This window comes from Cyclopterus lumpus, chromosome 3, assembly GCF_009769545.1.
Source record: "Cyclopterus lumpus isolate fCycLum1 chromosome 3, fCycLum1.pri, whole genome shotgun sequence".
Lineage (NCBI taxonomy): Eukaryota > Metazoa > Chordata > Actinopteri > Perciformes > Cyclopteridae > Cyclopterus > Cyclopterus lumpus.
Window position 1 is genome coordinate 8,012,934 of NC_046968.1, and position 27,146 is coordinate 8,040,079.

General features: G+C 45.2%; 1 protein-coding gene across 1 annotated transcript in view; it reads left to right on the top strand.

The window, feature by feature from the left end:
• The first annotated feature begins 2,292 nt into the window (after nt 1–2,292).
• Nucleotides 2,293–27,146, top strand: part of LOC117727077 (thrombospondin type-1 domain-containing protein 4-like) — a 34,506-nt gene continuing 9,652 nt past the window's right edge. Inside the window, exons 1-6 of the mRNA XM_034527093.1 lie at nt 2,293–2,321; nt 2,507–2,573; nt 3,756–4,081; nt 5,147–5,570; nt 6,640–6,742; nt 8,695–8,831. Of these exons, the coding sequence (XP_034382984.1) occupies nt 2,293–2,321; nt 2,507–2,573; nt 3,756–4,081; nt 5,147–5,570; nt 6,640–6,742; nt 8,695–8,831 (1,086 nt within the window). The remainder of the gene's footprint in view (nt 2,322–2,506; nt 2,574–3,755; nt 4,082–5,146; nt 5,571–6,639; nt 6,743–8,694; nt 8,832–27,146) is intronic.

Here is a 27,146-nt window from a genome sequence, read left to right on the forward strand (position 1 = left end):
CATATGAGACATGTACACGTGTGGCGCTGTAGCACACGGATGAGCGGTTGGATCTGTAGCTACAGGCTGCACTGATAGATTTCACTGTTTTGACAGATTACATTTAGTCTCCATAATGAAGCCATTGTGAAGCCAGCCTGCTTCCAGACAATGGCTGTAATGAGCTGCGTACTGCATGTCACACAGCGTGATGCAACCCCTGAACCGTGCGCAGCTGTTTGGTGTTTGGTTCTGTCAAATTAAAAACAAACGCACTAGATAAAACACCACGTCTTTTTATGAATATGAGAAAGTGAATGCCACACACGCTCCTCCTGTAGGTTGCTGATAAGCGTGCACAACTTTAGAACACCCTCATAAATATAGAGTTTTTTTGTACAAACCATATCCCATTTTTTAATGAGCTTAAAAGTTCATTTAGTTGTGTGTCTTTGCACACAGTGATGGCTGAATCCGGGTTGGCATGCTTCCCCCGTAATGAATGAATTGCCTACAATGCCCCTCCATTTCATTTGTAGTTTGTTTCTACTTCATCAACCAATAGCAATATAGTCAACTACAGACAAATAAAGTGTTCTCCTTTTTAGATTTTCAACTTTAATCCTGCTGAATTTCAATGTAGAAGAAAGAAATGTACACTTCTATTGATCGCGGTGGGTAAATTCTTCTCTACATTTGACCCCTCCTTAGTTATTAAGGAGCAGGGGGCTGCAGTGAAGCACCCGGGGAGCAACTGGGGGTTCAGTGCCTTGCTCAAGGACACTTCGACATGCAACTAATGGGGAGAGCAGGGATCGAACCGGAGACCTTGTGGTTACGGGACGACCACTAACCCGATGTATTACTGTCTTTTATCAAAAGAGTGTATTTGTTGTGATTCTACTTGTTGACAACATGGCAGAGCTTTGTAAATCAAAAGCTACACATGTTGAAGTCAAAGCTAAACACAACGGGGAATACAGTACACGTACCGGCCTCTCCACACAGAGCATCCGGACCGGTGAACAGGACCACGCCGCGCGCAGCTTCACGAACGGGAAAAGTCCCACACACGTGTCGTGTCCCCTTTAGTGTCGATCAACAGGGGGGCGCGTGCGTGGTGCACCTTTTTGATCTTCGGGCTTCACTTCAGTTGATAAATGAGTAGATGATAATCCACACACACACACACACATACACACATTCATTTGAGCGTGCCAATCCTCGGAGTAGAAGGAGGAGACACACACGCACACGTACATGGCGCACATACACGCGCAAAGAGAGAGTGAGAGAGAGAGAGAGAGAGAGAGAGAGAGAGAGCCTGTTGCGGCGGCGGAGGGCGCAGCAGAGGGTTGTGTTTTTATTCTGCCGTGTCGGGGTTTCCAGCTTTTGTGCGTAAAAGGCACCACGATGGCCAAGGACCAGAGTTTCTCCTGATCCGGGATCTGATTCACGACACTCTGGATGCGGATTTACGAACTGCGATGGCTCTGCACAAAGTCTCCGGGGGGAAACCCCTGAATATCCACCTGGATTCATGCTTCGACACATGAGGATGCCCGCGCTTGGACACCAATCTGTGGCCGCTCCAGTGTAGGACACAGTAGTCAGAAAGTACAGTGGAGCAACAAAATACCCCACACGCGCATCACCTCCAGGTAGGTGGATGGAATCCAATGAGGATTAGTTTCATTCAAAATATAATCCTATGGGGAGTTTCCTTCATCCTCTACAATAATCCTACTGTGTATTCTGTGAGTCTGTTCCTCTTCTTCTGGTTAGGGCGCTAGTGTGCAGGACTTTTTGACCACCCCGTCTGGTTCAATGAGCTTAATTTAGACAAGCAGGGCTGAGTTATATGGTCTGGGGTGAGGAGGTGGACGTCCTCTCACTGGACCCCCAGACCTGCTCTCTAATGGGCTCAAGCTTCTTTTTTTTCTTATTTTTTTCAGCAGGGGGTGCTGCCTCATTAGGAGTCAGAGGTCAGAAAAAAGGTCAACTGTCATGGTCAAGTGGGTAGAAGTCGTTTTTTCTCCCTCCCTCCACCGTGAGTCAATGTCTTGAGGCAGAGGAGTGTAGTTGCAGGAAGTTGACATGCGTGGGATAGTTATGGCACTCGGGGGGCAGTCAAATTTACATTTTGTTACTATTGACATTTTCTGGGTATTTACATCTAAAAGGATGAATTATATGTAAAGTATAGACATAGTTCCTATCGTGTGACCCTCCAGTGCCTCTACTCAGGTGTATGTTAATGTGAAACTTCTCTGTTCCACATTTGAAGTGTCCAACTTTAAGAATCCAGGAGCTATGCAGGCAGCCTGCGTCTGGATTGCCAGGTAATGTCAAATTGTTTCAATTATGGGTTACTTATTTATTTAAATGCTTTTTTTATTTTATTATTATTTTATTATTTATATTTTCAATATTTTATTTCTTTTCTGAAAAAAGACAAGTTAGCAATATTTGATGGCAGTGCATCCTTGATTCTGCCCCCAGTACACACTTGTCTGTTTTCCTGCAGAGCTTCTGTCCTCTGGCTGTTGCTGTCAGACCTTCTGGACTTCCAACACACAACAGACCACAGGAAGGTGAGCAGCATGTTGCTTATAAGAAAAATCCATAAATCTGAGAACTGTTTGACACCCTTGTGCGCGCAGGCGGTGCCAGACCTCCCTTTGGATATTTCCAGGAATCTTTCATGCTGTTGTTTGATCGACCCGTCTGAACGCATGGTTGGCTCAGGCTGGTGGAACGCTCCTCCGCTGGAAGATCGCATGCACGATCGTGTCTCGCCTCCTTAAGTGACAGACGCCCCCCCTCCCCCGCACCCTGCTTCCTCTGCCCCAGTGTGTGTGTAAACATGTGCTAATCTGATAACTCGTAGCGGGAGCGAGAGCGGAAAGTTCTGTTGATTGCGGTGAAACAGAAAGTTGCTTGTGTCCGCTGTCAGCGAGCCATCTCTTGAACTCCTGAGAGACTCAAGAACCACACGGAAGAAAACTAGTGCATCCGCCTCGTGGATGAAGCTGACTGACTGACGATCCAGTTGGGTTGGGGGCTCAATGTGCTTCCACCGGGAAGTCCAGCTTTGTGACCTATGGCTGACCCCGGGAGATCACAGTGGCGTCGAGTTACAAAGGCTGAGGGAGGGTAGGAGAGGTCTGAATAGCCACACAGGCTGATTGACACGAGAGGAACTTCCTGCCAACTGGCCCCAATGCTTCTGTATTCTCTCTCTCCATTCGGGAAGAGTCAAAGGCAGCTGAGCTTTTACTACGGCCATGTGTTTTCCCGGAGAGGTTGCGCGGTGAATGGAGACAAAGTGCTCCCTTAAAGAGTGGGATTTCCAAGCGGCCCGGCGGATAAAGCCACCTTGGCACGAGGCTTCCCCCTAGCTGGTTCCTCAAACAGAGAGTGCAGTGATCACGCTAATATGTCCCTGGCAAAGTTGCACAGAGGTTTAGAGTCAACAGTGAGAAACGCAGGTAGCCAATAGCGGATAGGCCACTAATCAGCCAAATCTGGGCTTTATAACCGTGAATAGAGGTCTGTTTCAAGGCTAGCGATGGGGGGCGGAGGGGCAGGATAGTCCTGTTGATGAGATGAGGTCACTGACTTGAGCCTTGACACAACGCCATGATCCGGGGGAGATTAAAGTCCTCTTGATGGAGGCTTTCCATCAATCCTTGGCGCGCACTCCGCGTGGTGCTTTCCCCCGCTTTCTGGCGCTCCGTGGTGCCGCTAATCTCGGCCGTTTCATCTCCTTGCAGGTTCCGGAGAGGGCAGAGCCCCAACAGGAGTTCAGGGCAGAGCAGGGAGAAATGCAGGGCTCCTGGGGCGCCTGGGGGACCTGGTCGACCTGCTCCCGGACCTGTGGAAGAGGGGTGCAGGAGCAGAGCAGGCCCTGCCTGCCTGTTTACTCTCCGTCCATGTACCCCTCCAGGGGTGCCGGGGTTCACCCCCAGCAGCCGGGCCTCGTCATTTCAGCCCTGCAGCCGACGGTCCCTCTGCACCGCGACGAGGGCCGGTCCTCCAACGGCAGCAGTCGTGTCGATCTGAGGGAGGAGAAGGAGACCCGGCGGCCCGGTGAACGGAGGTACTGTATCAGCCTGCACACACACGCACATGTTGAAATCGGTGTGCTTACAACTGGAATTTAATTTAAAAAGTGTTTGGATGCAGATGTGTGACAAAAGGAAAAAAACAACTGATAAAATGAATGAAGAAGCACAACAGATGCCGACGCTTCCAAACAGGACACGAGTGGCGAATACTTTGATGAGTATGATGATTATGTTATTGATATTCTAAGGCCTTCACCTTCAACCCAAACCAGTTGAGCACCAATAAGAGATCTTTTGTAGCTGTGTTAGAAGGCGCCCTGCACCATACCCAGCAGTACTACATTTTAACTTATCAGTAGCTAAAGACACAGAGTGCTGCCCAAAGAAGTTCATAATTATTATGTGTTTTATTGTAATTAATAAAAATGTATTTAACCTGAGTCTTACATTTTTTTCTGCACTAACAAAGTACTGTAAACAAACTGTCTGTCTATTGGAAGTAATTTGACTGTCATGATGGTCAACAAAGAATTTTCTTCAGTAGTTCTTGTTAATATCTGTCATAAGTCTTAAATATCTGTCATATGTCTTAAAAGAGCCTGTGCTGCATGCTGATTAGCGCTGGTCTAAGAGTGACTCTTTGGAGCCATCGGACTGCTTTTCAGTATGAAGCTCGTCTTTTATGGATGCAGTCAAAGCCTCGGCTTGTGCTTGGCAGATTTGTGACCTCCTTCCTGTTGTGCTTGCCTTTTAAACAAATAGCACTGACAGCTGAGCAATGTGGGGGAGAGTGTTTGTGTTGAGAATCTAAGGAGTCAAGTTACGACAAAAGCTTCTCCTGAAGTCGTGGTTTTCGTGACAGTTTTCCTCGTCGAAGGAAGAAACTTTGCTAAAAGATCAATTAAAAAGGTGTGGATCCAAAATGCTGGATGGCCTTGGTTGTACAATCTCCGGTTGGTTTTTACGACGTTTGATGTTTACCCTTTCACAGACGACCGGTAACTGGATTTAATTCTAGTGAGCAGGGAGGTGTGTAGGTCTAGAGACGGTGGTGACAACCGGTCGGTGATCTCATCGTGTTTGTGTCTTTTTAGGAGGGTCACTCAGATCACCCCGGGGAGGTATGGTTACGGGAGAGCTCCTTATGTCACTCCATTGCAGACGGACACGGGCCAGGGCCCCGGGACGGCTCGCCCCCACAGACAGAGACGCTCTGCTGACGCCCACCGGCTCGCCACTAGAGGCCACGGGGGCCACAGGCCAAACAACCTGGACCACACCAACACCCTCCATCGCCACAGCAGACCCTACATGCAGCCCAGGGCGCAGCAGCCCAAACACAACCAAGTGTGGGCCCCGCTCTACCAGCCTGGTTCGGCCAACCCGGCTCAGGTCCGGCAGGAGCCGCAGTCCAGCGGCCAGGCGTCCGGACCCCAGCAGCACCAGGAGAGACCCTACAACCCCCTGCCGAGTTCCTTCTGCACAGGGGAGCATGCTCACTACAGGATCTGCAACAGTAATGTATGCAAATCTGCACCTTTTTTTTGTATTATTGCTCCCAGCATGTTGGCTGGACATGGGACTTAAATTGATTAATAACATTACAGATTTTGCTTATTGTTCTGATTTATTTTTGCCCCCTTCAATGTTTTTGTCGATAAAGCAGTGGGTGGGAAAAAAATTGACTATATATTGATTTTGTCGAATTTACAATTAACAAACAAATATTCGAGCAGAAGACTGGCAGAGACGGACCACTTTTTGCAAAGCTCAGTTTTTTCCACAGTGCAACACTGAATTAAGCAAACTAATAAGCACAAAACACACATACGCATCCAAGTATTGTATGTGTGGCCACAGCCAAATACAGTTTACGGTAAAGAGCAGTATTTTGTCAAAAAAACCTATAGAAACTGCAGTGGTGTCATGACTCTTGGACATATTGTGGAGGAGAAGATCTGTACTGTGCTTTGTGGGTGCCCAGCCTCAAGGGTTACAGATACAAAACAAAAGTGAAGGGCTTCTTGGCACAACGTTGAGTAAATTGTGGGAAAATGTAACCTACAAGTGGCTTATTTAAACTCATGAGCACTAAATATTTAATGTGAAGACTGATATTGGTAAAGCTACTGGCTCCGCGAACCATGTCAGTTAAAGGCTGTTAAGTGCGTGGATGTGCTCGGCCTATCTGATCCGAGGTTTGGTGCATTCAAATACATTTAAACAATGTCTGGTTCTGTATATTGTTTCTGGCGTGCGATGACCCAGATATGAAGCAAAGTGAAGCAGACCAGGGGCTTGTTTAGACAAAGGAGATATAGGGGGGATGGCGGGGTGCGTTAAGTCACACTGGCGAGCCTTCAACTTTGGCAAGAAAGAACTGAACTGTTGAAGAACTGAGCTACGGGCTCAGAGTTGAAATGTTAAAACAGAAGGCTGTCAATCCACGGCTACAGAGCGTGACGATGGGAAATGTGAGAGCATCCTGTGCATACAAAAGGATTTATGTGTGTGTGTGTGTGTGTGTGTGTGTGTGTGTGTGTGTGTGTGTGTGTGTGTGTGTCTGTGTGTGTGTCTGGTCCGTCCTCAGGCCTGTCCTCCATCCAGCAAACACATCAGGGCTGTTCAGTGTTCTTCATACAACAACCGACCTTTCATGGGCCGATTGTACGAGTGGGAACCTTTCAATGAGGGTAGGTATTACAGCGTTATGTACAGTATGCACATATATATATATATATGTGTGTATGTAATTCCACTTTGATTTTGTAGACTAAGTTGTATAAGAACAATGCTGATATTTTGTCCTAAATTAAAGTACTGGACAAATTGAAATGTTGCCCTGGTGATGGTTACTCTCACCAAAGTTGTTAAATTCGTCCCGAGGGGGACATACATGTGTGTACAGTTTCGCCAGATCAGATTAAATGTTTTTTCAGCCCAATCACAACTCAAAGCCCAACCCATCAGCCCGTATCCTAACCCAGGTAAACCCGTAAAACCATTACACGCACAATAGAAAACAAATCTTAAGCATACAAGGGAATCTAGTGAATCTTCAATCTGTTTTTTTTTTTTTACAATAAAATGAGGACTTGTTTAGTGGTATTGTTTTCACAATATTGTCAAATGTTGAAAATAAGCATCCCCAAATTTCATCCACCTGCCCTACGCTTCTTTTCCCAGCCGAACTGAATCACTGTCAGAGCTATGCAATAGACCCTTTACTCCAAGGCACAAATGGTGGCACTATAGTAAAAGTCCAACGAACAGAAAGAACAAAAAGACCATCAAGCCTGTCTCTGAAAATGTGTTTAAATCCTGCTTGTTATTCTGAGAAAGTCAAGATGACTCGCCTAAAAAGTGCTCTGGGCTACACAATGTTAAAGTCACACACACACATTTCACAATGAATCACATGTCCTCTGTCAGTTACATCCCCAGCTGCCCGACCTTTGACCTTTACACGAGCTAAAGTGTGTTGTGAGCGCTGCAGCATGTCACCTGTCTGTTCGCTCACTGACAAATGTTCACCCAAACAAACTCTCTGACCGAACTCACCTGAGGTATCCAGGCAACAGTCAAAACACCTCCACGAAATGTCATTTCTCTGAGAACACTAATGGAACTAACAGGCTGCAGATTAATATCCTGCCAGACGTATGTTTATTCTGAGACCTGATCTTTGTGCCGCAGACCTCGACTGACGGGTAACGCAGATGTAAAGATTAAATAAGCTCAGCTTGATGTATGAGGTCAAGTCTGGATTACTTGACGCCCATTTTGAACAATGCTTAGACGTACTCGTGTACATCTGTTTAAGAAATAGCTTACTTTTGGGCGTATGGTGTATCTAATTGATAGCGCACCTGCACAACATGTGAAGAACAGGGATCGGGGTCCTTTGTGGTCGCTCACCAGCGTTTCCTTTGTGTCGTCGAATGAAACGGGGAAGCTTTTATTGTTTGTTTCGTCTGACTTTTTGTGCTACAGTTTGCCGTGGGATATTATGAATTTGTACTCTTTAAGTAATGATTTTGTAAATCCCACTGTTGCTTTAGGGCACTTAAACGCACGTCATTTCCAAACCGTTGCTGTGCGCTGGCAGCAGGCGAGGCACAAAGCCAACATAAAGATTGTTATTTTTTCATCTAATCTGTTACTGTTTTGGCGCTCTGACTGACTGGAAATAAAGTCAATTATATTAAAATAGCAGACTTGTGTATCGGTTGCATTCGTGCCGTGGTGACATTATTTGTCCGTCTGCATCTCCAGTCTTTTGGGAAAGTATTTGAGGGCATGCCCTTGAAGACTCTCATGCTACATAAAATATCGAGCTATATATGATTCTCATCCTTTTAGTGTGCATTCACGACATGCTCTACAAATGCATCTATTCCTCATTTTCATTTATTCATATCACATTTGGCCCATCGCACATGGGATTACATGACACCACTATTAATCATACATCTTTGTGGCCTTATTTATACAAATAATCCTTAAAATATACATACATAATGTTAGTATGTGACCTTGTTTTATTTATTGAGACACATGATGAAAGTATTCAGTCTTTTTTGCACTCATATCCCAAAATAATATGTCCTCAAAATTGTCACAATCTCTTAATCTTTGCCTTCAGTACCTGTGGATCAGCATTGTGAACTCAACTGCCGGGCCGTGGGGTTCAGGTTCTACGTGCAACAGTCGGAGAGGGTGATCGATGGGACGCCGTGTGGGCAGAACGATACTTCTCTCTGCGTGGGGGGAAAATGTTCGGTAGGCCACCTTTTTCTTTCTTCCTACCTTTTTTGTCACAAGCCAGTGTCTTTGCTTCCTTGGTCCTACGTCCCCGTTCCTACCAGATCCACGCCCTCCGTGAAGATATGTTGTGGAAAGAATTACAGATGCGTGTTGATCGCGCTTACATGAGCTTTCTTTCAGCTTAGTTTTTAGAAGCTGACATTGTTGTTGTATCCTAACTTCCTTTATGTTTTAACATCTGCCAGCCGAAGTACAATTAGAGGACATGAATGATGTATAAGGATCCTGAACGTTTACTGGACTGCATGTGGTACGAATATTTTGGCCCACACTTGAATGTTCTATGACACTATTTGGATGTTCCATGCTGCAGCCTTGGAATACAGTTCATGCTTGACAATGAGTCATTTGTCAGATAAATCTCTGTTGACAAAGGAAACCATGACCATACCCTGACTTTCACCCAGCCTGAAGGTTTAATCCAACCCAAACATTGTTTTAAGCTCAGAACACATTTAAGTCAATGCGTCATAGTCACTTGATTCAATAAAAAATAAAAAAGGTGTTGAGAAACTGGACAGTTAATCTCTAGTATGACCAAAATGTATCCCACTTCAGGCAGCGGCTGTGGTGTAGTAACGGCTGTGACCAGCAGAGGGCAGCGTGGCATCAGAGTGAGAGGTGTGCGTGGTGTGGAGGAGTGAAGTGGAGGTCAGGAGGAGGTTTCCAACCAAAGCAGCTGTGGGCCCTCTCACGGCTGGCTCTGTCTGTGTGCTGGCTTCACTTTGACGTTCTTTTTGATCTTTCGATCAGGGTTTAACTGGAAGAAATATGTCATTTCCAGTTGGTTATGCCGACCTCGCTGCCTGAGCATTTCCCATGCGCCGTAATCCGGCGACAATCTTAACCTTAGGATTTAATCGAGATAGAAAGCTCTCTGATCTCTCGGTTTAGCCTTGATCACATTTCCACACAACATGGCGACCCGTCGCGTGGGAAGGGTTGAATCATTATGTTTAATAAGAGAAACTAAATTGGGATTTATGAGTCAAAATCAAGCAACTGCAAATCTGCAATATATTAAACATTCATGTTTCTGCCTCAGACTGATGGTTTGACAATTCAAACACAGCAGCAGTTTTTCAGGGCGATTTCTCAAAGAGATTCTTTTCTTATCACTCTCCTCACGATGATTTACTCGAACAGCAGATTAGTCCCAGCAACAAGCCACGAGATCATGTAAAAACACCCGGGGGAATTGTATTTAGATCATACAAATGATACATTATCGTGGGAATTCGCTGTCCTCAAGTGGTAAGAGCACCCGACACATGCGTGCCCTGACAAGACATGGGGAACCTTGCATAGTGCTCAAAGCCAGAGACGTCATCATCGGCGCCTGTCTGAACCAGCTGGCAGTCAGCTGGTTTGTTGCACTCTGCTTGACCTAACATGATACTTTATAACATGTCAAAATACTACAACAAGCGAGGGGTAAAAAATTACTTTTGAAATGCCGGATACATTTTGAATTCTGATGAAATTCAAAATGTCAAATTGTCATGCAGACGTTCTTGATGTCCAGAGGATGAATCCTACTCACTTAGCCGCTCCTCTGGCACGCCACCATGGAGATTGACCTTCGGGTTTCAGGGAGAAATGTCTCGACACTTATGGAACGGAATGCTGCAAAATCTGCGTAGGCCTACAATATTCGAGGTCCCTTGAGGATGCATCCTACAACTTTAGCGATCTCTTAATTGTTTCTCCAGGGCCTCCAGCAGGTCTAAATACCAAGAATTATTTGGTTCATGACCAAATACTTGAAAAAAACTAATGACATTCCCGTCTGCCTCAGCTCTACCTTGTGACAGCTAATGCTAATTACCAAATGTCAACATGCTAACGGGCTAAACTGAGAGAGTGAACGGTACACCTACTGAAAGTACAAATGCCAAATGGCCGCCTGCATGGCTGGAGACAGGCTTGTTAAATCATGACATGGTAACGATGTAATAATACTGCCTACTGTCACTATATTTTAGAAATACCAATAATCCAAAAAGGCAGTTATTTAAGGTGCACCCTCAAATGTACAACTGCGAGTCAGGCTTGATCACATTTTTAGATCCGTTTAGAAAGACATCATATCACACTGTGACATGTTATTACGTCGTCCAGCTGTTAGCTGATGTTAGCTTGTCAGGGGCTACCCTTTAATTAAAGGTCGTTGGTTTCAACAGGGGTCCGTGTGCAGTGGTTCTGGTGCGGCCCCGGTGGCTCCCAGCTCTGCCCAGGGGCCGACCAGCCGCTGTGCTCGGCGGATGGAGGATGGTGTACAGCAAAGCGCAGTCCGCTGTATGACTCAACTGTGTGACGGTCTCCAGCACTGGAATTCCAGGAATATCTCTGCTTCAGCATTTTTCAAAGGCGTGTTTAATTCGTTGCGAGTGAACACATTTACGGAATTCTCAAGTCGAGCTGCGAGAGTGAATTTTACAAGAGGGTCCCTTAACAAACTTACACCAGATTGTATTTTACGACATCACACTGTGTGCAGATGTTTTCCCTCTGCGGTACGCCCGGTTGCGGTGGAAACCAGACTGTTTAATCAGTTTCAGACCTGACTAACAACAATCACAAACCAAGATCGTTACTATATTTTGAGTTCACGAGGGAAAGCTGTTTCTGTGGTTGTTAGAGCAATACCCCACTTTTACAGCTCTGGGTTTTTTAATGTCCTCTGTTCTCTTTGTCACATTTCCTCTTTGGTCTCAACCCGTAACAGTGACGAGGTTAAAACCGAGACGGTGTAAAAGATAAAGTCTATTTAACTAAAGAGATATATATTTAAGTCCACAACTAATGGAACTAAAACACGTCTTTACTATATGCTGTTCTCACAAACTCCGAATGAGCTTGTGCACTCCCCGTCCCCATGGCACTAACCTACGAGGAGCTCCAAAGCCTCTGATTCAAACCCAACCCAAACCACACAATAACGTTTGTTATTTTGTATTATTCAAACTGGTCAGGGCCTGTCCTCACAGCGCCCAAACATATTGATGACATTGTCAGGAAGCGGCTCGTCATTAAAAAAAATGAAGAGAAGTGTCACTTTGCGATCTTCACGAATAGATTGGCGTCTATCTTTTATTCAAATCAATCAACAAAACATGTTATGGCCACTTCAAGTGGGTGATAACACGTGTTGCTACACACGTACCAGGCATAGAGTGTGGACACACTCCACCCGCTGGGCACTGATGAGCAAGGCGCTGTGCTATGTATGCAGCACCACACACACACACACACACACACACACGCACACACACAAGCTGACGTTCCACATTTGATGCATGCGTATTGGTCCGGTATTTGTGTGTGTGTGTGTGTCTGGCTGTGTGAAATTCAATATTTTGATTCCCCTTAATATAGACAGATATGATAATAATAATAATAATCCATATAGTGCTTTTTAAGATACTCAAAGACACTTTACATGTTGCATTATACACCGTAGACACAGCTACGGGGAGCAACGCAGGGTTGAGTGTCTTGCTCAAGGACACATCGACTAGGGCGGGGATTGAACTGCCAACCCCCTGATTGAAAGACGGACCTGCTAACCACTGACCCACAGTGATATTGATTGAATCGTCACATAGCGTCACATATTGTAGATTTGAAGTGCTCTATTTGGGATATCACTTTGCAGAAGTGGAGATTATTGCCTCGGTCCCTAGTTTGACGTTCTCAATCAGAATGATGACAAATGTCATTTCAAACATTGTTTTTTGAGGGAAGCGTGGCTGATCACGCTGTCATGGAGTGACAAGGCCGAGCAAAACCACCGATGATTGTGCGCCTGTTGCGGTGTCGCACTGCTGCTGGTTGCAGAGGGACACCTGACACGCTTTGTGTGGTCCCCCGATACTTCTACCTGACACCTTTCAAGCGGCATGATTAGCAACCCAGCTCTGTCCATTCAACCTTGGGCTCCCGGTGCCGCTGCAGGTGTCCATCTCAGACGCAGTGACACCCTCAAATTGGCCCGTTAGAGAGACGGGATCTAATGAGGCAAGATCATTTTTTTTAGATTGTGGCCCAGAATAGATTGTTTCCTGTAATGCAGGGATGACACATTTTTGTAGGCCAACCCAAGTACTGGTTACCTCGACAAAAAAGTAAAACAATGGGATTTTTATATTGGATTTTGGAAAATAGAAAATATGCTCTGTGGCCGAATACAAGTGAATAATACTCGTATATTTATGGTGGCATAACTGCAAGTATACAAATAGAGGTTATAAAGGTGGACTAGTTGCAGCAAATGCCTTTTTTAAGATGTGTGAAAGCTTAAAAATGCATGTAATGCTGACTTGTTTTTTTTATTTCTTAGAACAAAATGTTAATATCTCTTAAGCTTGTGTTAACCACAGACATTATTTGAGGCACCTAACCTGAGGCTGAGTCTATTTAAGATGAGATAAAGCTGTGTTGTCCGTTAACACAAAGGTTTGTCTGGCTTCACAAGAACATATCACTTGATTGTGTGATGGGACTCATCACCAACACGTTTACTGCCCCCTTGTGGCGTAGTGTAGTACTACCCAGAGAGAAACGTAAACAAGACTTTTAAAAAACCAAAAACATATTGGCTCCAACGCCGTTTGATTCCACTCCAGGTTCAAACAACCACAGTGCCAATTCTTACCTACAATATGATGTGATTTTGAACCTGAACTGTAAATGTCATCATATATAATGCCATTTTAAATTGTTCTTATTTTGCACTGCACATTAATGCATTGCACATAAACTGAGGAGGAGAGCACTACGTAAATTTAGTGAAATAATAGTAAAAGTCGTGACTTTTGAGAGTTTTTTTCGAGTATGTCATCCAGATATCCTTTTGATCAGTTTCTTGTGTATAAGTGAATGTGGACACTTTTAATCTGGTTATGAAATGCCAAATACAGCGTGAGCCCTCCGTCAACGTTGAACTGACAGATTTTGGCATGGACTAGACGTACTGTTCTAAATAAAGATGACGGAGACAACGAGTCTCCGTCTCGACCCGGCGCAAAACTCAAGGTCTCCGCCGCGGCCTTCGCCTCAGCACCGGCATGCTACCTGGCACCCAGAGCGCGGCTCAAGCCCCGAACTCATCAAACAACATGAGCCCCAAGTCCTCGCTCCTCTCCTCTGACAGCTGCATCTGTTTTAAGCATTCCCCCACTGCGGCGGACTTGTTAAAAGGCGGATGATCGCTCTGAAACAGCCTGCCCGGCGAACACTGGCAGGTGGAGATACCTCAATCCCATCTCTCTGTCATGGCCAGCTGCTGGGTGCTCGCAGGGTGTCCCTCGCCACTACCCTGATGGTTATGGGTTCATGTCAGTGGAGCCTGTCCCAGCTATCGGACATGTGCGGTAACGGTTACGATGGGTATTGCTGAGGAAAGATGCTGTCTTTACAGTTGGTGTCTTTACAGTTGGTGCTCGTGAAAATCCGTCCACACGGATTTTAACCGCTGCGTTGCTCCAGGGAAGGGCTGTGTAGGTTGTGTCAGTCAGTCCAACACTTTGCTTAATTTACCCCGCGAATAGAGATACCGTTTCCTCCGGCTTCCCCCCACAGGGAGTCAAAGGTTAGGTTAACCGATCGAGTGGCAGCCCGGGAGCTCATAGCGATACGGCGTCCTGCGTTAATGGTGCTTGTTGGAGCACTTGTCGCTGGTAAGAGGCTGTGGGACAGTTAAGCTGCAAAGGGGGATGACAGATTGATGACTTAGTTTTGCCCTAAACTTCCTGGATCTTGCTGGGCCCTGCTGGCTCTCACTGGCCCGCGTCGGACCCCGACCGGCTCTGTCTGACCTGTGTGACCTGTACAACTCTGGGAGGCTTTTGGGGGGGGGGGGGGGGGGGGTTCAGACACTTGTTCTGCACCGCCACACCTCCGCTGGGTTCTGATACAGCTCGTAAAGTCCTTCTTTAGGAGACCGGGAGCGTTTAACCTTGTGCGAGGGGGCCTCCTTCAAGCTGTGAAAAAGCAAAGCATTTTATGGGATCTCCATTTGACGGGATTCCAACACGCTGCTTAGCGCCTCTGTCTGTATCCTGTCTTTTCTTTTGGGGGGGTTTGTTAATTTCTGTCATTTTCTAGTTCACTTTGAATCCTGTTTGCTACTGAAATACACACACACACACACACACACACACACAAAGAAATGCACAAAGTAGTTTGTTAGAGCTCGGGACATCATTGCTTTCAGGCTTTTTGGGTTACATTTCCTTGGCTCCACATGGGACTGAAGGAGAAGCAGAAGGCCAGTGTTCAGCTCTGTGTTGAATTTACATTTCCTGGTCGTATTCTGGCAGTTCAGCACAACGACAGCTGGGCCAGCGCCTTCAAATATTGGCGTCAGCAGAAAAAAAGGAAAGTATCACCACAATCAGATCCATCATTTCTTTCTTAGTCTAAATCACTTTAAAAAGATCACTTTAGAGTCCTATGCGTTATACCTAAATGAAGCAAAAAATGGAAACACTGCAAAGTGTATTGCCATGTGGAAGATAGTTTTTTTTTTTATATCCTTAATATTTGATATTATTAATATTTTGTTCTGCTATGTCCAGACGTGAACTGCAATTCTGGGACGTGTGGGCACTCTTGAGCTGCACAGAGCCTGCTGTGTAGTGAGCTACGTGGCTGCAGGTTGGGCTCTTCAGTGGATTCAAGGGGCGGTAGAGCAGGATGTCCCGGTGTCCGGTCTGGGAGACAGATTTATGAGGGTACACTATATGGATACAAGGGTTGTAGTTTTAGGGCTCTGCGGTCACGCGGCTCTCCCTCAGGCGAGCGGCCGTTGACAGTGGTTGACTTCCATCAGTCAATTGAAGAGAATGTTTGGTGGCGTCGAACGGCTTCAGTAACAAAAGGCCTCCAGCGACGGAGACAAATGAGTTCACTAGGAACTTATCCGGTCTGTTTGTTCATCGTCTCGTCAGTCGGTCGCAGGTTTGTGCTTCACCAAAGCTTCTCGTTGAGGTCAAGACTATCGAGTGAGGAATGGTCCCTTGTCTGTGGTGATGATACATTTACACACAGAAAAATCCAAATTCCACCTTTTACAATCACCGATCTGCTTCCAAGGGGTCCTGGTGTCACATGCCCACCCGTATCTTTTCACACTGAGAGCAACGTGACCAACAAACACACTGAAAGTCCGATCACTCCCCGTCAAGCTACGGAGTGAGACTTCGCTCGAGACGTCTAGACGGTCAGTAAGTTTGCCATCGGCTGCTTTCATTCGATTCATAATTCATAACGCTGCCTTGACAAGCGGTCCATCTCGGCTGTTTCTAGCTCTGTGCTTGAAAGTGTTTCATGTCACTCCTGCAGACTGTGTCATACACCATCAGCATCATTGTGTTGTTGTTGATAGAAGCGGCTTCTCTAAGCCACACCCTGCCCCTCCCAGTCCAAATCTCCTCTAGACCTGCTTTATTCATTAACCCGGCTCCCTCTACTGTGCTGCTGCCTTTTTTTTTTTCTTCCTTCAGTCAAATACATCGCTCAGAGGAAACCATCATGGGACCAACATGCCTGGCAGACTGATATGTATCGCAGATGCACTAAAATCATGTGTTTTTTGGGGGGGGGGGGGGGGGGGGGGGGGGGGTCATCCTCCTTTCTCATCTGTCAGTGTGATGCATGCTGATGTAAGCCAGAGTAATGACACAGACCGCTTTGCATCCGTTAAGGTAGAGTGTGTCCCACACCTGCATAAACTGGTTTCCGTCATGGTTCTGCTTATGAGCTTTGGATTCAAATGTTCTTCCAACACCGCCCCAAAACGACTGGAAGCGTGACAGAAAATATGGTACTGAATATAGCTATTGTACTGAGGACCCTTGAGCCCACCTGCTGCATGCTGGACTGGATGAGGGCGTTAACTTTTCTCTCTACCTTTCCTTGCACTCTAGTCTGCCTCTTTAGAATATTATGAAAGGTGGCAGGGTGTGATTTATTAGGTATAGTGCCGACATGCATATCATCTCCAAGCAAATATTTGGCAATCTGTTCAGCGGATTCATTGCAAAGTGGGAGTGCACACATAAACCGTCAGTCCCAAGCGTCACAGCAGCTATTCATTTTAATGTGGATATAGTTTTACTGTAAGCTGCCCCCTCCAGGTGGGGACAGAGTGCCTACCCCAAGCGAAGGAGTGGTGGGGAGGGTAAGATGGGCGGATCGGTGCGGCTGCAGCAGTGAGACAGGCGGCGATTGTCCCTCACTTTCAAAGGCCCCATTTCGACAAAGAAAAGGCTGATTTGTGATGTTGAATTTAATAAAAAATAAAAATGTCACGAGAAAACACCAGATAAGGTGGCAGCTGGCTGGATGGAGATAGCCTGAAAGTGTCCTACTCACCAATAGTGTGTGTCATTTCAATGTCGCTACACAAAACAGTGCTTTTCTGTTTAAATAATACAAACCTCGGAAGGTAGAAGGTACGACTCAACCATATCTTAAGTGGTCACATGTTCAGTCTGATCTTGAGCGTACAGCTGATAGGTTCATTTGTTTGTTTACATAATGACGCAATGTTGCTGTTGCGGCTGAGTTCTCTGCCATACCTATACGGTTGTTGTTTATTGTTTAATTATCCCTCGTTCACGTTGACCTAACGTCACATTTCATTTTCATTCAATGAAAGGGACGTTGTGTGACTCCCGTCACGCCTTCAGTGCACATGAGGCAATAATAGTGCTTTGTAAAAATCATTTTCACAATTTAATATTCATTTTCTCATATCTTGCTATTCTAAATACATATTCAGAATGTTACATACATCCCACGTTGCACCTTTTAAATCCACTTGGTATCAAATGTATTCCACTGTTCATAACGCCATACATTAGTGGCATCAGTCTGTCCTTCTCTGATATGATATGCAGAGAAAAGATGACACCCGAAACCGAAAAGTGTGTGCATTTCAATTTGTTCCTTCTTGGTATTTATATTGTATCATCTTGTCACGCCCGTCTCTCTGTCTCCTTCGTGCTGGTGCTCGGCCGTCTGAATCCCGGCCTTTCAGCGCGTACAATGGGCCTTCGGAGCGGCCCGCTGTGGTCTCCGGGTGCCACTTTACAACCGGACAGTTTCTCAGGCTTTTTTTTCCACAAGTCTCTTTTTGTAGAATCGAGTCCAGTCCCAATGTCCCAGATGTGCTCGGTCTGCCTATATCATTTTATGAGAGAGAAGGATGAGAAGTGTATTCAGTAAAGTATATCCTGGTCAATTAGGGTTTAATGTTGTGGAAACAACGGTGGCGCAATAGAAAAACCATATGATTTTTGGTTCCCAAGAAGGGAAAGGGATCTTATTGTTATCCCTAGAAGATGGCCTACCTACCTAATTATATCCACACACTTTTAACCATAGCGGTTTTGCTTACACATCCATTTCAGCAAGAATCTCCTCGCTTACTTTTTCTGTCACATTAAAAAATATTCCCCAAAACTTCGTATCTGGGTTCCAGTTTGCTGCCAGCAGTAGCTACCTCACTCCCCATCATGCGTCCTTTCCCTCCCGCCTCTCTCTCTCTCCCTCCTATTCAGTTGTCTACCTCTCAGTCTCCCTCCTCTAAAAAAGCCTCTGTGCCCCCTCCCATACCTCCCCCAGCCGCACCTCCCCCAGTCCAGTTTACTAGGGGGAGCTCGTGAGAGGAGTTTTTTTTTTTTATTTTGTATTTGCTATTCTCAGAGAGGCAAGGAAGAGGCTGACGGGTAGAAGCCACTGGATTTGTGATTTTAAAAAGCCCGAGTGACCGGTTCACGTGAGAGAATGCTGTCAGGACTGGCCCTCCTGCTGCTCGTCTGCCTCCACATGCGTGTGCAGGGGAAGCCGCGGTCTCAGGTAGGACCCGCTCCACCTCTGCTGGGAGCCGGAGGAACCTGGGAGAGAGTGGGGAACCCCACTGATGCTGACACTGCGTTGCTCAGTGTAAGTTTCCTCTGGACTCTTTGCAGTGAGGTTTGGGAAGTGGTCGATATCCCGCTGCATGCATGTCGCCAAGAGAAATTCTGCACAATTGTTGGACTTCGTGGTTAAAGTAGATGGGGTTAAGACATCTAAGTTCATGGCTGGAGATGTAAGTAAGCCTTGTCCTTATTTACAACCTGTTTTTAGTGTTTAATAGCAGCGCTGGTCGGTGTCACCCCATAACTCGGACTGTCGGTGCGGCCTCATGATCCTGTGGTCTATCTACTGAGTGGAAGTATTTACAGTGTGGCTGTTTTCACTGTGGCTCTCTGAGCAGTTTCTTTTTCCACTGCACATTCAAAGGCTACTTGTGGGATTAGATTTCCCTCCTAGTGGAAGACTCTGTGAGTCAGGCCTGTCCTGGGACTGTAAAGATGTACTTGGAACTCTTATTAGGGAGAGACCGCAAGCCTGAATTAGCCTGTGGCTGCCTGTGGCTCGGCTCGGTTAGTTTTAGCTCACCTAGTGTGTTTGCTGATGATTAATGAGGCCAGCGAGGTGCCCGAGGCCTTTAATGCAAACGTCTGGAGTGCCAAGGGCTTGATGAGGATGTCTGTGCCAGCTTTATATGACCATAAACTACATAGCTATCAATTTCATATAAACGTTGGAATCTGTCAATGGAGAAAAATGTGGGTTGAGTTACTCTTGTGATATTTTGTGTGAGCACCTACTTGGATGTTTGGGTGGGGGGGAAAGCAGTTTGAATTAGAGTGGTTGTGGGTTTGGAGAAGTCAAGTTGACAGAAGTCATCATGAATGTTTGTTAGAATTTGATCCGAGTCCTATTCTTTGTGCTGAAATGATAATGATGTTAATTTAATGGTGATAATTTACATATTTTTGGTCTTTTCTTATCTTATTAATACCCAATAGGAAGAAAAGTGGAAACCCTTGCATGAGTTTGCACATTTGACGAGGATGACACAATACAGAAACAGGTTTTTTTATGCTGATGTACATGACAACAATATTTTAACAATTGTATTAGCCACAAAGTAATTCACAGACTGACTGTCCACAAGTGACAGCACACGAATACGAATGGGACAGACATGACGCCAACGTCATATAATATAATATATAAAAAAGATATATATAATGTGCAATTATGGGTTTTTATTTTATACACTTTCTAATCTGAACGTCTTCAAGGCCCTTTCCTCACAAGATGAAAGTTATTTGTCAAATAGTCTATTGACTTATCAAAACAGCTTTATTAACAACATGAATGGTAAATGAATAAACCAGCTGTGTAAAATAGTCTCTGCTTGCATTCCTCTGATTTCATGTGTTCTTATGATTGGGGCCCATTAGACAGCGCTGTTGCCTCTTTTGAGCAAACTAACAGAAATTGAAATAGACTTTCGTTTGGGAGGGGTAGTGCTGTGTTAAAGGTGTTGTCAACACCAGTCACCAGATCCAATACAATACTATTTAAGCAGCTTTTATGTGTGTGGTCTCCGAGTTGGCCCAAAGCATAGGTGGTATAGGCGAATTCTAGAGATGCCCATCTATCTCCAAGTGAGGGAAGAAAAAACATTTTCACATTTCAAATCTTTTACTAATACAATTGTATTGCTGAAAAAACAAACATCATAACCATAAAGCCTGTGTCTTATTTACCAGGTTGCCCTCATGGAGCACTAACTCAAATGTTGCCAAAGGCACCACATTGGTCAGGGCTGGCTCTGTCCGGGACCCCAAAAACAAAAGTAAATCATCACTTGCTCTAGTGGACATGTCACCAGCTCAAATCTTGTTATTAGCAAAGTCTTATTGAATTGGTCCAATTCAATCAAGCAGATTGGTACAATCAGCCAGAACTCAGTGTGGTTTCCAGAGCACTAACTGAACACTTGTATCACAGACACAAATGACTAAGTTCCGTCAGAAACCTCCTAAAAATAACAGGGACATAATTTGACAGTTGAGTTATTTACAATGTTAAAAGTCCTCCTTCCATCATGTCATCAGTCTATGTCTTTGTGTGGCTGTCCACAGTGGGAATCAAACCTCGCAGTGTTGATGCCGAGCAGAGACCAATCTGCTCATCACTCTGTTCCCAAAGCGGTGATGTCAGGAGAAACCCGGCAACGTTTTTACGGCTGTAGATGCTCACATGCTATTTCGGAGTGTTTTACAAGCGTGCGAGCCCATAACGAAGAGGCTGTGCCCTTCGCCCCGTGCTGTGCGGGGCAGTTTGTGGTGTGTTCATGACGCCGCTTTTTACGGTCGGGATCAAAGGTCTCGCCACTCATGCCTACGACATCTCCCTGCACCACAGGGCGACACATGCTCGTAGCTTGTAGGGTATGCGGCAGATACGATAGCCTGATGACTTGCTGTGCTGCTAAATGATTTGTACATCACCAAAATTAACTAAACTAAAAAAAGCACAAACAGCTACAGTATGATGCAATTTGTAAGTTTGTTGGAACCACAACTGTTACTGTTTTTGTCCTCAGCTCATCCCTTCTTACAGTAAATAATTCAAGCTTTTCTGTGCTCCCATTTTGGTTTGACACATGTTGCTATTGGGTTCATGAAATGCTGTGTTGTGGAGAGTGGAAAGCTGAGTGATTACGCTCCAAGACACCAGAACTTGTGTTTCTATTTGTGGTTACAAACCGCGGTAAGTCTGGTTAGTGGTCCCATTGTACCAGAGCCAGAAGAGAAATCTTCGAATACATCTGCAAGTTTTGAGCTATTGATGAAGTCACATCTTCCATGCAGTACATGCACAGCAGGCTACAGTCGGGGCTTGATTCCTCTCAAAGACTGTAAATATGAAGTCGGCGTAGTTAGTTTCTTTGGCCGTCGCCATCTTGGCTGTTTTCAACCAGTACAACGAAAGACTGAATCTGACATCTGACCAAGATGTTACAATTAACTTCCATGAACTGAAAATGCACTGTGAAAGGGTTAAAGCTGTAAAACAAGAACTCCGACAACTCCCAGACCAGACAACGCCGTGGTAGCAACCTGTCAATCACAAAGTTAGACACGCCCTAAAGCATCCCCTGCTTTATGGTCTTTTTTACTCTGAATGGGATAATCATTTACTAAATGAACATCACGCTGTACTTGAAACTGGAGGTTGAGACCATAAACTCATGTTTACAAAGTTTACTGAGGGAATACATCAAGACCCATTTTCTCATAGACTTCTATACAACCAGACTTCTTCCCTGATTAGAAAGAATGCATGTTTAAGCCACTTCCACATTAGCTTCAGTTTTCAAACCCGGATGTTGCCGTCTGATCCCTCTTGTTTCCACTTTACCTATTTTCAAAGGATCTTTAATATGCACTTGATGGATCTAAAAATGGTATTGTGAAAGACCCACTAAAAGGTGCTTGTCCCAGGCAAAGGTCTGCATCCTCACCAGTAGATACAGAAACAGCACTGCTCTTGTATATAGGTAGTTCTAGTATTATAAGTATGATAAGGAAAGATATTAGATTGGACATCAGTCATGTGATTAGGGGTGAGTGTTGAGTGTTTAGTGTTTAAAAAGTGTTTAGGGTGCTCTATTGGCAGAAATGTAATATAAATGTAATTTTAAATGATGTTTTAAATAGTGTAGAATCACCTGAAAATAAGAATCGTATTTTCGTCGGCTTAAAATGAGTCCTTCTTATCTGCATAGGGAGCAGGTGTCGGCCATGTTGCTCCGCCATCTTTCCACAGTAGCCCAGAACGGACAAACCAAACACTGGCTCGAGAGAGTGATTTCTTCCTTAGTTTTTACGTTACCTAGTAAAGTGTAGTTCACCAACACGCTTGTGAAACCGTGGCCAGCCGCCTTTTTTTATTTTATTTGCTGCTAACGTAGGCGAGCCGAACTTCACCAAGGGTTTGAACTCGGCATCTCTTGTTACCACAGTCTTGGAAAGGGAGCTGGGTATTCAGTTAGTTGCAATCTGCAACCGCAGAGACAGATGCCACTAAACCCTCCACACTGGCCCTTTAATGAGGCGCTCCTTTGTAACGCTGTGTTACTATCGTAGGCAGTGGGCGATTTGAGGAGGGGTTTAGGGGGTATGCATCCTTGTTTTTAACATGCCTGCTATTCCCCCTCTCAATCTCCTAGTAGCAGAGAGAGCCCAGGGGGCAAAGGGCCTGACGCAACCAAAATGATCAAATCGCCTGCTGACTATATGTAAGAAAGGTCCAATGTGTTTGACACAATACATTGATTTTATAGATAAGATTAAGAAAATCAGTACCAATAATGTATAAAAAGTCTTATTTTGTACTCAGGGTTATTCAGTAGTTCAGTCGGTTCATTAGGGACAATGCCACATGTGGACTTGATGACAGCGTGGCTTCCTCAGACTCAGACGCGTTGTAAGTGCTGACTGAAGTCAAAGCGGTGTCGCCTTCTCCCGCTCATTAAAAGCAGTTGAAGATCCACGGCATCCCAGCATGTGGGAGGCAGATGTCGGTGGCCATGGTAACCACAATGTGCACTTCATATGAAAGGGAGGGGTTGTATTACCATACCGGGTTCTTATTTCATCCCAATCTAAACATTAAAGTCATATTAAATCCTATTCCTAAGTGATTGGTAGGTGCATGAGATGTCTGTGAGAGCTCAGTAAGAATCAGCACAGGCTCAGCATCGTGTCTTGAGGTCACTTCCACTATAAATTCATTGTCGTCAGGACGATGTTGCCTCTGTATTCTCAACCTTCGAAGCCAAATCAGGTCTACATGGCATTTCCAGATGAGCTGGTGTGTCACAGATGACTAAGTCGTCATAGTTTCATTGGCCCAACATGTTCCCCAAACGGCCCCCTTTAACCCCGCGCTCATAAATATGTTTTAAAATACTGCACTGCTTCCACACTGGGATGCATTTTCACAGTAGCGGGACAAAAAGCATGCTTTTATTCCCAGAGGTTTACCACCCGGGGCTGTGCTCGTATCCCACCAGCTTTGCCAGGCAAGAAGTGCGCCGTCTGCACGAACAAGATGGAGCTTATTCATTCAATTTCTTACTGGTGTGGTACATGTGAAGATCTTTAAAGGAGACAGCAGTCCAGGTCTCACAGTATTGTTTAAAAAAGAAGAAGGTGGTTCTGGTGGGATCTGAGCCTCAGACGACGTGCGAACTAGGACCAGCAGCATGTTGCCATGTGAGTTGTTCAGGGCAAGAATTGTCATTTTTAACTGAAACTGTCCTTAATCCAGGGGATGCTTTACAAAATCTCCTTACATTTGTTTGTCTGTTGACGTGTTAATATCCTTGACCGTTTAGTGTGGCCCTGGTACCAACAGTAGTGTAACTTACTGTGGGAACCTCTGCTGAGGACAGAGTGGAGTCTGGCACGTTGCTCTGGACATAGCACAGAGGCAGCGGTGAACGTCGTCTGTCAAAGCCCCGATAAACAACATTGTGTTGCCTAACTGCTGATTTACAATAGGATTTTGATACAAGCTACTTCATTCGCTGCTAACGTCAGGCTGTACGTGTAGTACACAATGGTCACATGAGCACGAGTTTACACAACGAGGATGTGAAGGCGGACTCACTTAGCCCCTTGTTAGCAATGTGTAAAAGCTCTTCAGCTTGAGTTAACCGCAGACTTTATTTCAAGCATCGAACCAAAAAGCCATTAAAAACAACCCACTGATTTTGAGACGGGGGAACCAGAATAATGCAGACCCATTTCCAGGTATTAGGACTCATTCCTGCAGCAGTCTAAACTTAGACAGTTGGATACAATTCAGGGATGGAGGATAAAGGTGACGTTGAGCCTTGCATGATATTTAATGTTCACAGCTTCTGTGAGGTATAATTTGTCTATATGGCCTAAAACGGTGGCCCACATTTGGATGCTGCTGATGCAGAGGATGTAGTGTTGCTCTGTGGCCCGTGAGCATCTGCTGAAATCATTCTGTCTGATGGGCGACAACGTTTAGAATCAGCAATCTCAACCCAGGCCAATCAGGTCTCAGATACAGTCTATTCGGCAGCCTGGTTTCAGGAAGTCACGAGCACTGATGGAATTTGTGTTAATAAGGCTGTATAAATAACCCGTTGAAATAAAAGTACTCATCTCCGGCACAGAAGAAACTGTGTCAGGTATCTCGACTGATGCTTCAGGAAAGTGATGATATGTCGCCAAACCTGGCGAAGACGCAAGTACCAGAACCTGAGAAAACCTCACGAAAGGTTTCGTAAAGCTAACGCACTCGTGCACTCTTTTACTCAACAATCCAGCACCGAGTAGAGACGGTTTTCCACATTTAAACAGAATTTACCACAGCGGCGAGGAACGCCTGCTTGTTACGGCCACCACTGCTGTAAAATGTAAGCATGTTATCATTTGAAACATACGCGATCTATTTCAGATTTGCGTTCCTGGAGCAAGGAACCAGGCCTCTTACTTGGATAAAAGCCCAATTATTGCAAGGCAACAGTAACTGTAACCAGTAAGAGCTGACAGGGAAGAGATGTAGTACAACTGTATATTTTGACTTTGTGCATGTTTAGCGTTAAGGAATGAAACAAATGCCTGATATTTGCCCCGACTCTCAGATAGTGGTTGAGACAGTTATTCACTGCCTCTAAATCTTCTTCAGAGAATAGAGGCCTCTGCACACATGCCAGTGAACCTGCAAACTGGGAATCATTTCTACAATTACGCTCTAACAGACAGATCAAGGGGACCTCTGCACATTATCGTTTATTTCCAGGCTACAATGTGAACCTCAGTAATACGTACGAGGCCTATATAAGGAGCTAGTTGCTTCAAATTGTTAGAAAGCGTTAGTCGGAACATGTATTCAGAGGACGTTTTTTAAATGCTTTTGTTCAGTATTGTCTGTAAATATGCTTTTATTGTGCTTGTCAGTTTACCCCCTTTTAAAGCTGCACTCATCAATATTATATGTTAGCTGATGACATTACTGTAATGTGAATGAGAGGTTGCTCATAGTGATACGCACAGAGAGCTCTACAGAGAGTTTCAGTGTCATTCAACTTATCGATTTGGTTTTACAGACCACGACTTCATCTCATCGGCCTCATTTCCCCGAGCTGCAAGCAGCTGTTTTCAACCCCAAATCTGCCGAGAACAAAACGATAGACGGTCAAAGTTTGGCAACTAACTGGTGAACAGAGCGGAGCGTTTAGCAGTTAAAGTGCCAAATATTTCCCTCAGGAGTTGGTGGAGAGGAAAGCAAAGCTAAAAGGAGAGCGAGCTCTGCATTTACATTGGTCAGGACTGCCTGAAACAAGACTCCAGATGAAGACTAATGTTGCTCAATGCTTATTGGCCGTGTGAGCTCAACTGTTTGCAAATGTCAAACTTGTGTTTGAAGCTTGTTTGCAAGTGGCCAAAAATATTGTTATGCTGTTTTAAACTAAAATTTGTATTTATAAAAATCAGTGGCATAACCTGTCCTGAAAATAACATTCCCTGAGACAAGCAGGGTAAGCCTTAACATACAGGAAGTGAGAGAAAGCCTTAGGTTAAAGAGGTTATGCGTAAAACGAGGGAAAAGCCCCTTCCTTCTAATTCTACGGTCCCCGAGCTCACATGACCCCAGAAATTAAATTGAAATGACTTCTATTCATTTCAGGACCCAGCACACTCTTGAGTTACCGTCACCCTACAACTCACAGTTCACTTGGTGGCTCCCGACCATCACGCCGACTGCTGTGACCGCGAAGGTTTACAGTCTCTGCCCTACTTTATTTTCAGCATTCAAGCATTAAAGTCGCAAAGGTGAGTGGAAGTGTTGCCGTCATTGATCTCTCGGGCAATGTGAAGGGAAAACTAGTTGCACAAGAAAAGGGACTGAAACGGGCCTCTCGCGACGCCTGTGTCTAATTCTGAGCGTCCTGTGTTTGGAAGAAATCTCCTGCGACGTGTTGCAAAGAGAAACCTCTGCAGTGTCATGAGTTTAACCCAGGCTGCATCTTGCGGAACAATACCATCAGGATTTACTTGAAGACGCTGTTGCAGTGTTCGCAAATTGACTGGGAGTCGACTCCGCTCCGTCCTGACTCGCGTAACTGCTTCCAGATGAAGGTGGGCCTCGGTAGACGTTTACTTTTTTTTTTTTTTATCCTGTCATAATTCCACCGAAAACATGGCGATTTGTCTCACCAGATGGCACGAGCCACCCACAGAGAGAAGGTGAAAAAGGAGTTGATGTGTAACTAGACATACTCCAAAGCGGCCTCCCCGTTCATCAGCCAGCATAAGATTGATTTAAATCTCAAAGCAGTCCTTTTACTCCCAAATGCCTCCTGCGTTG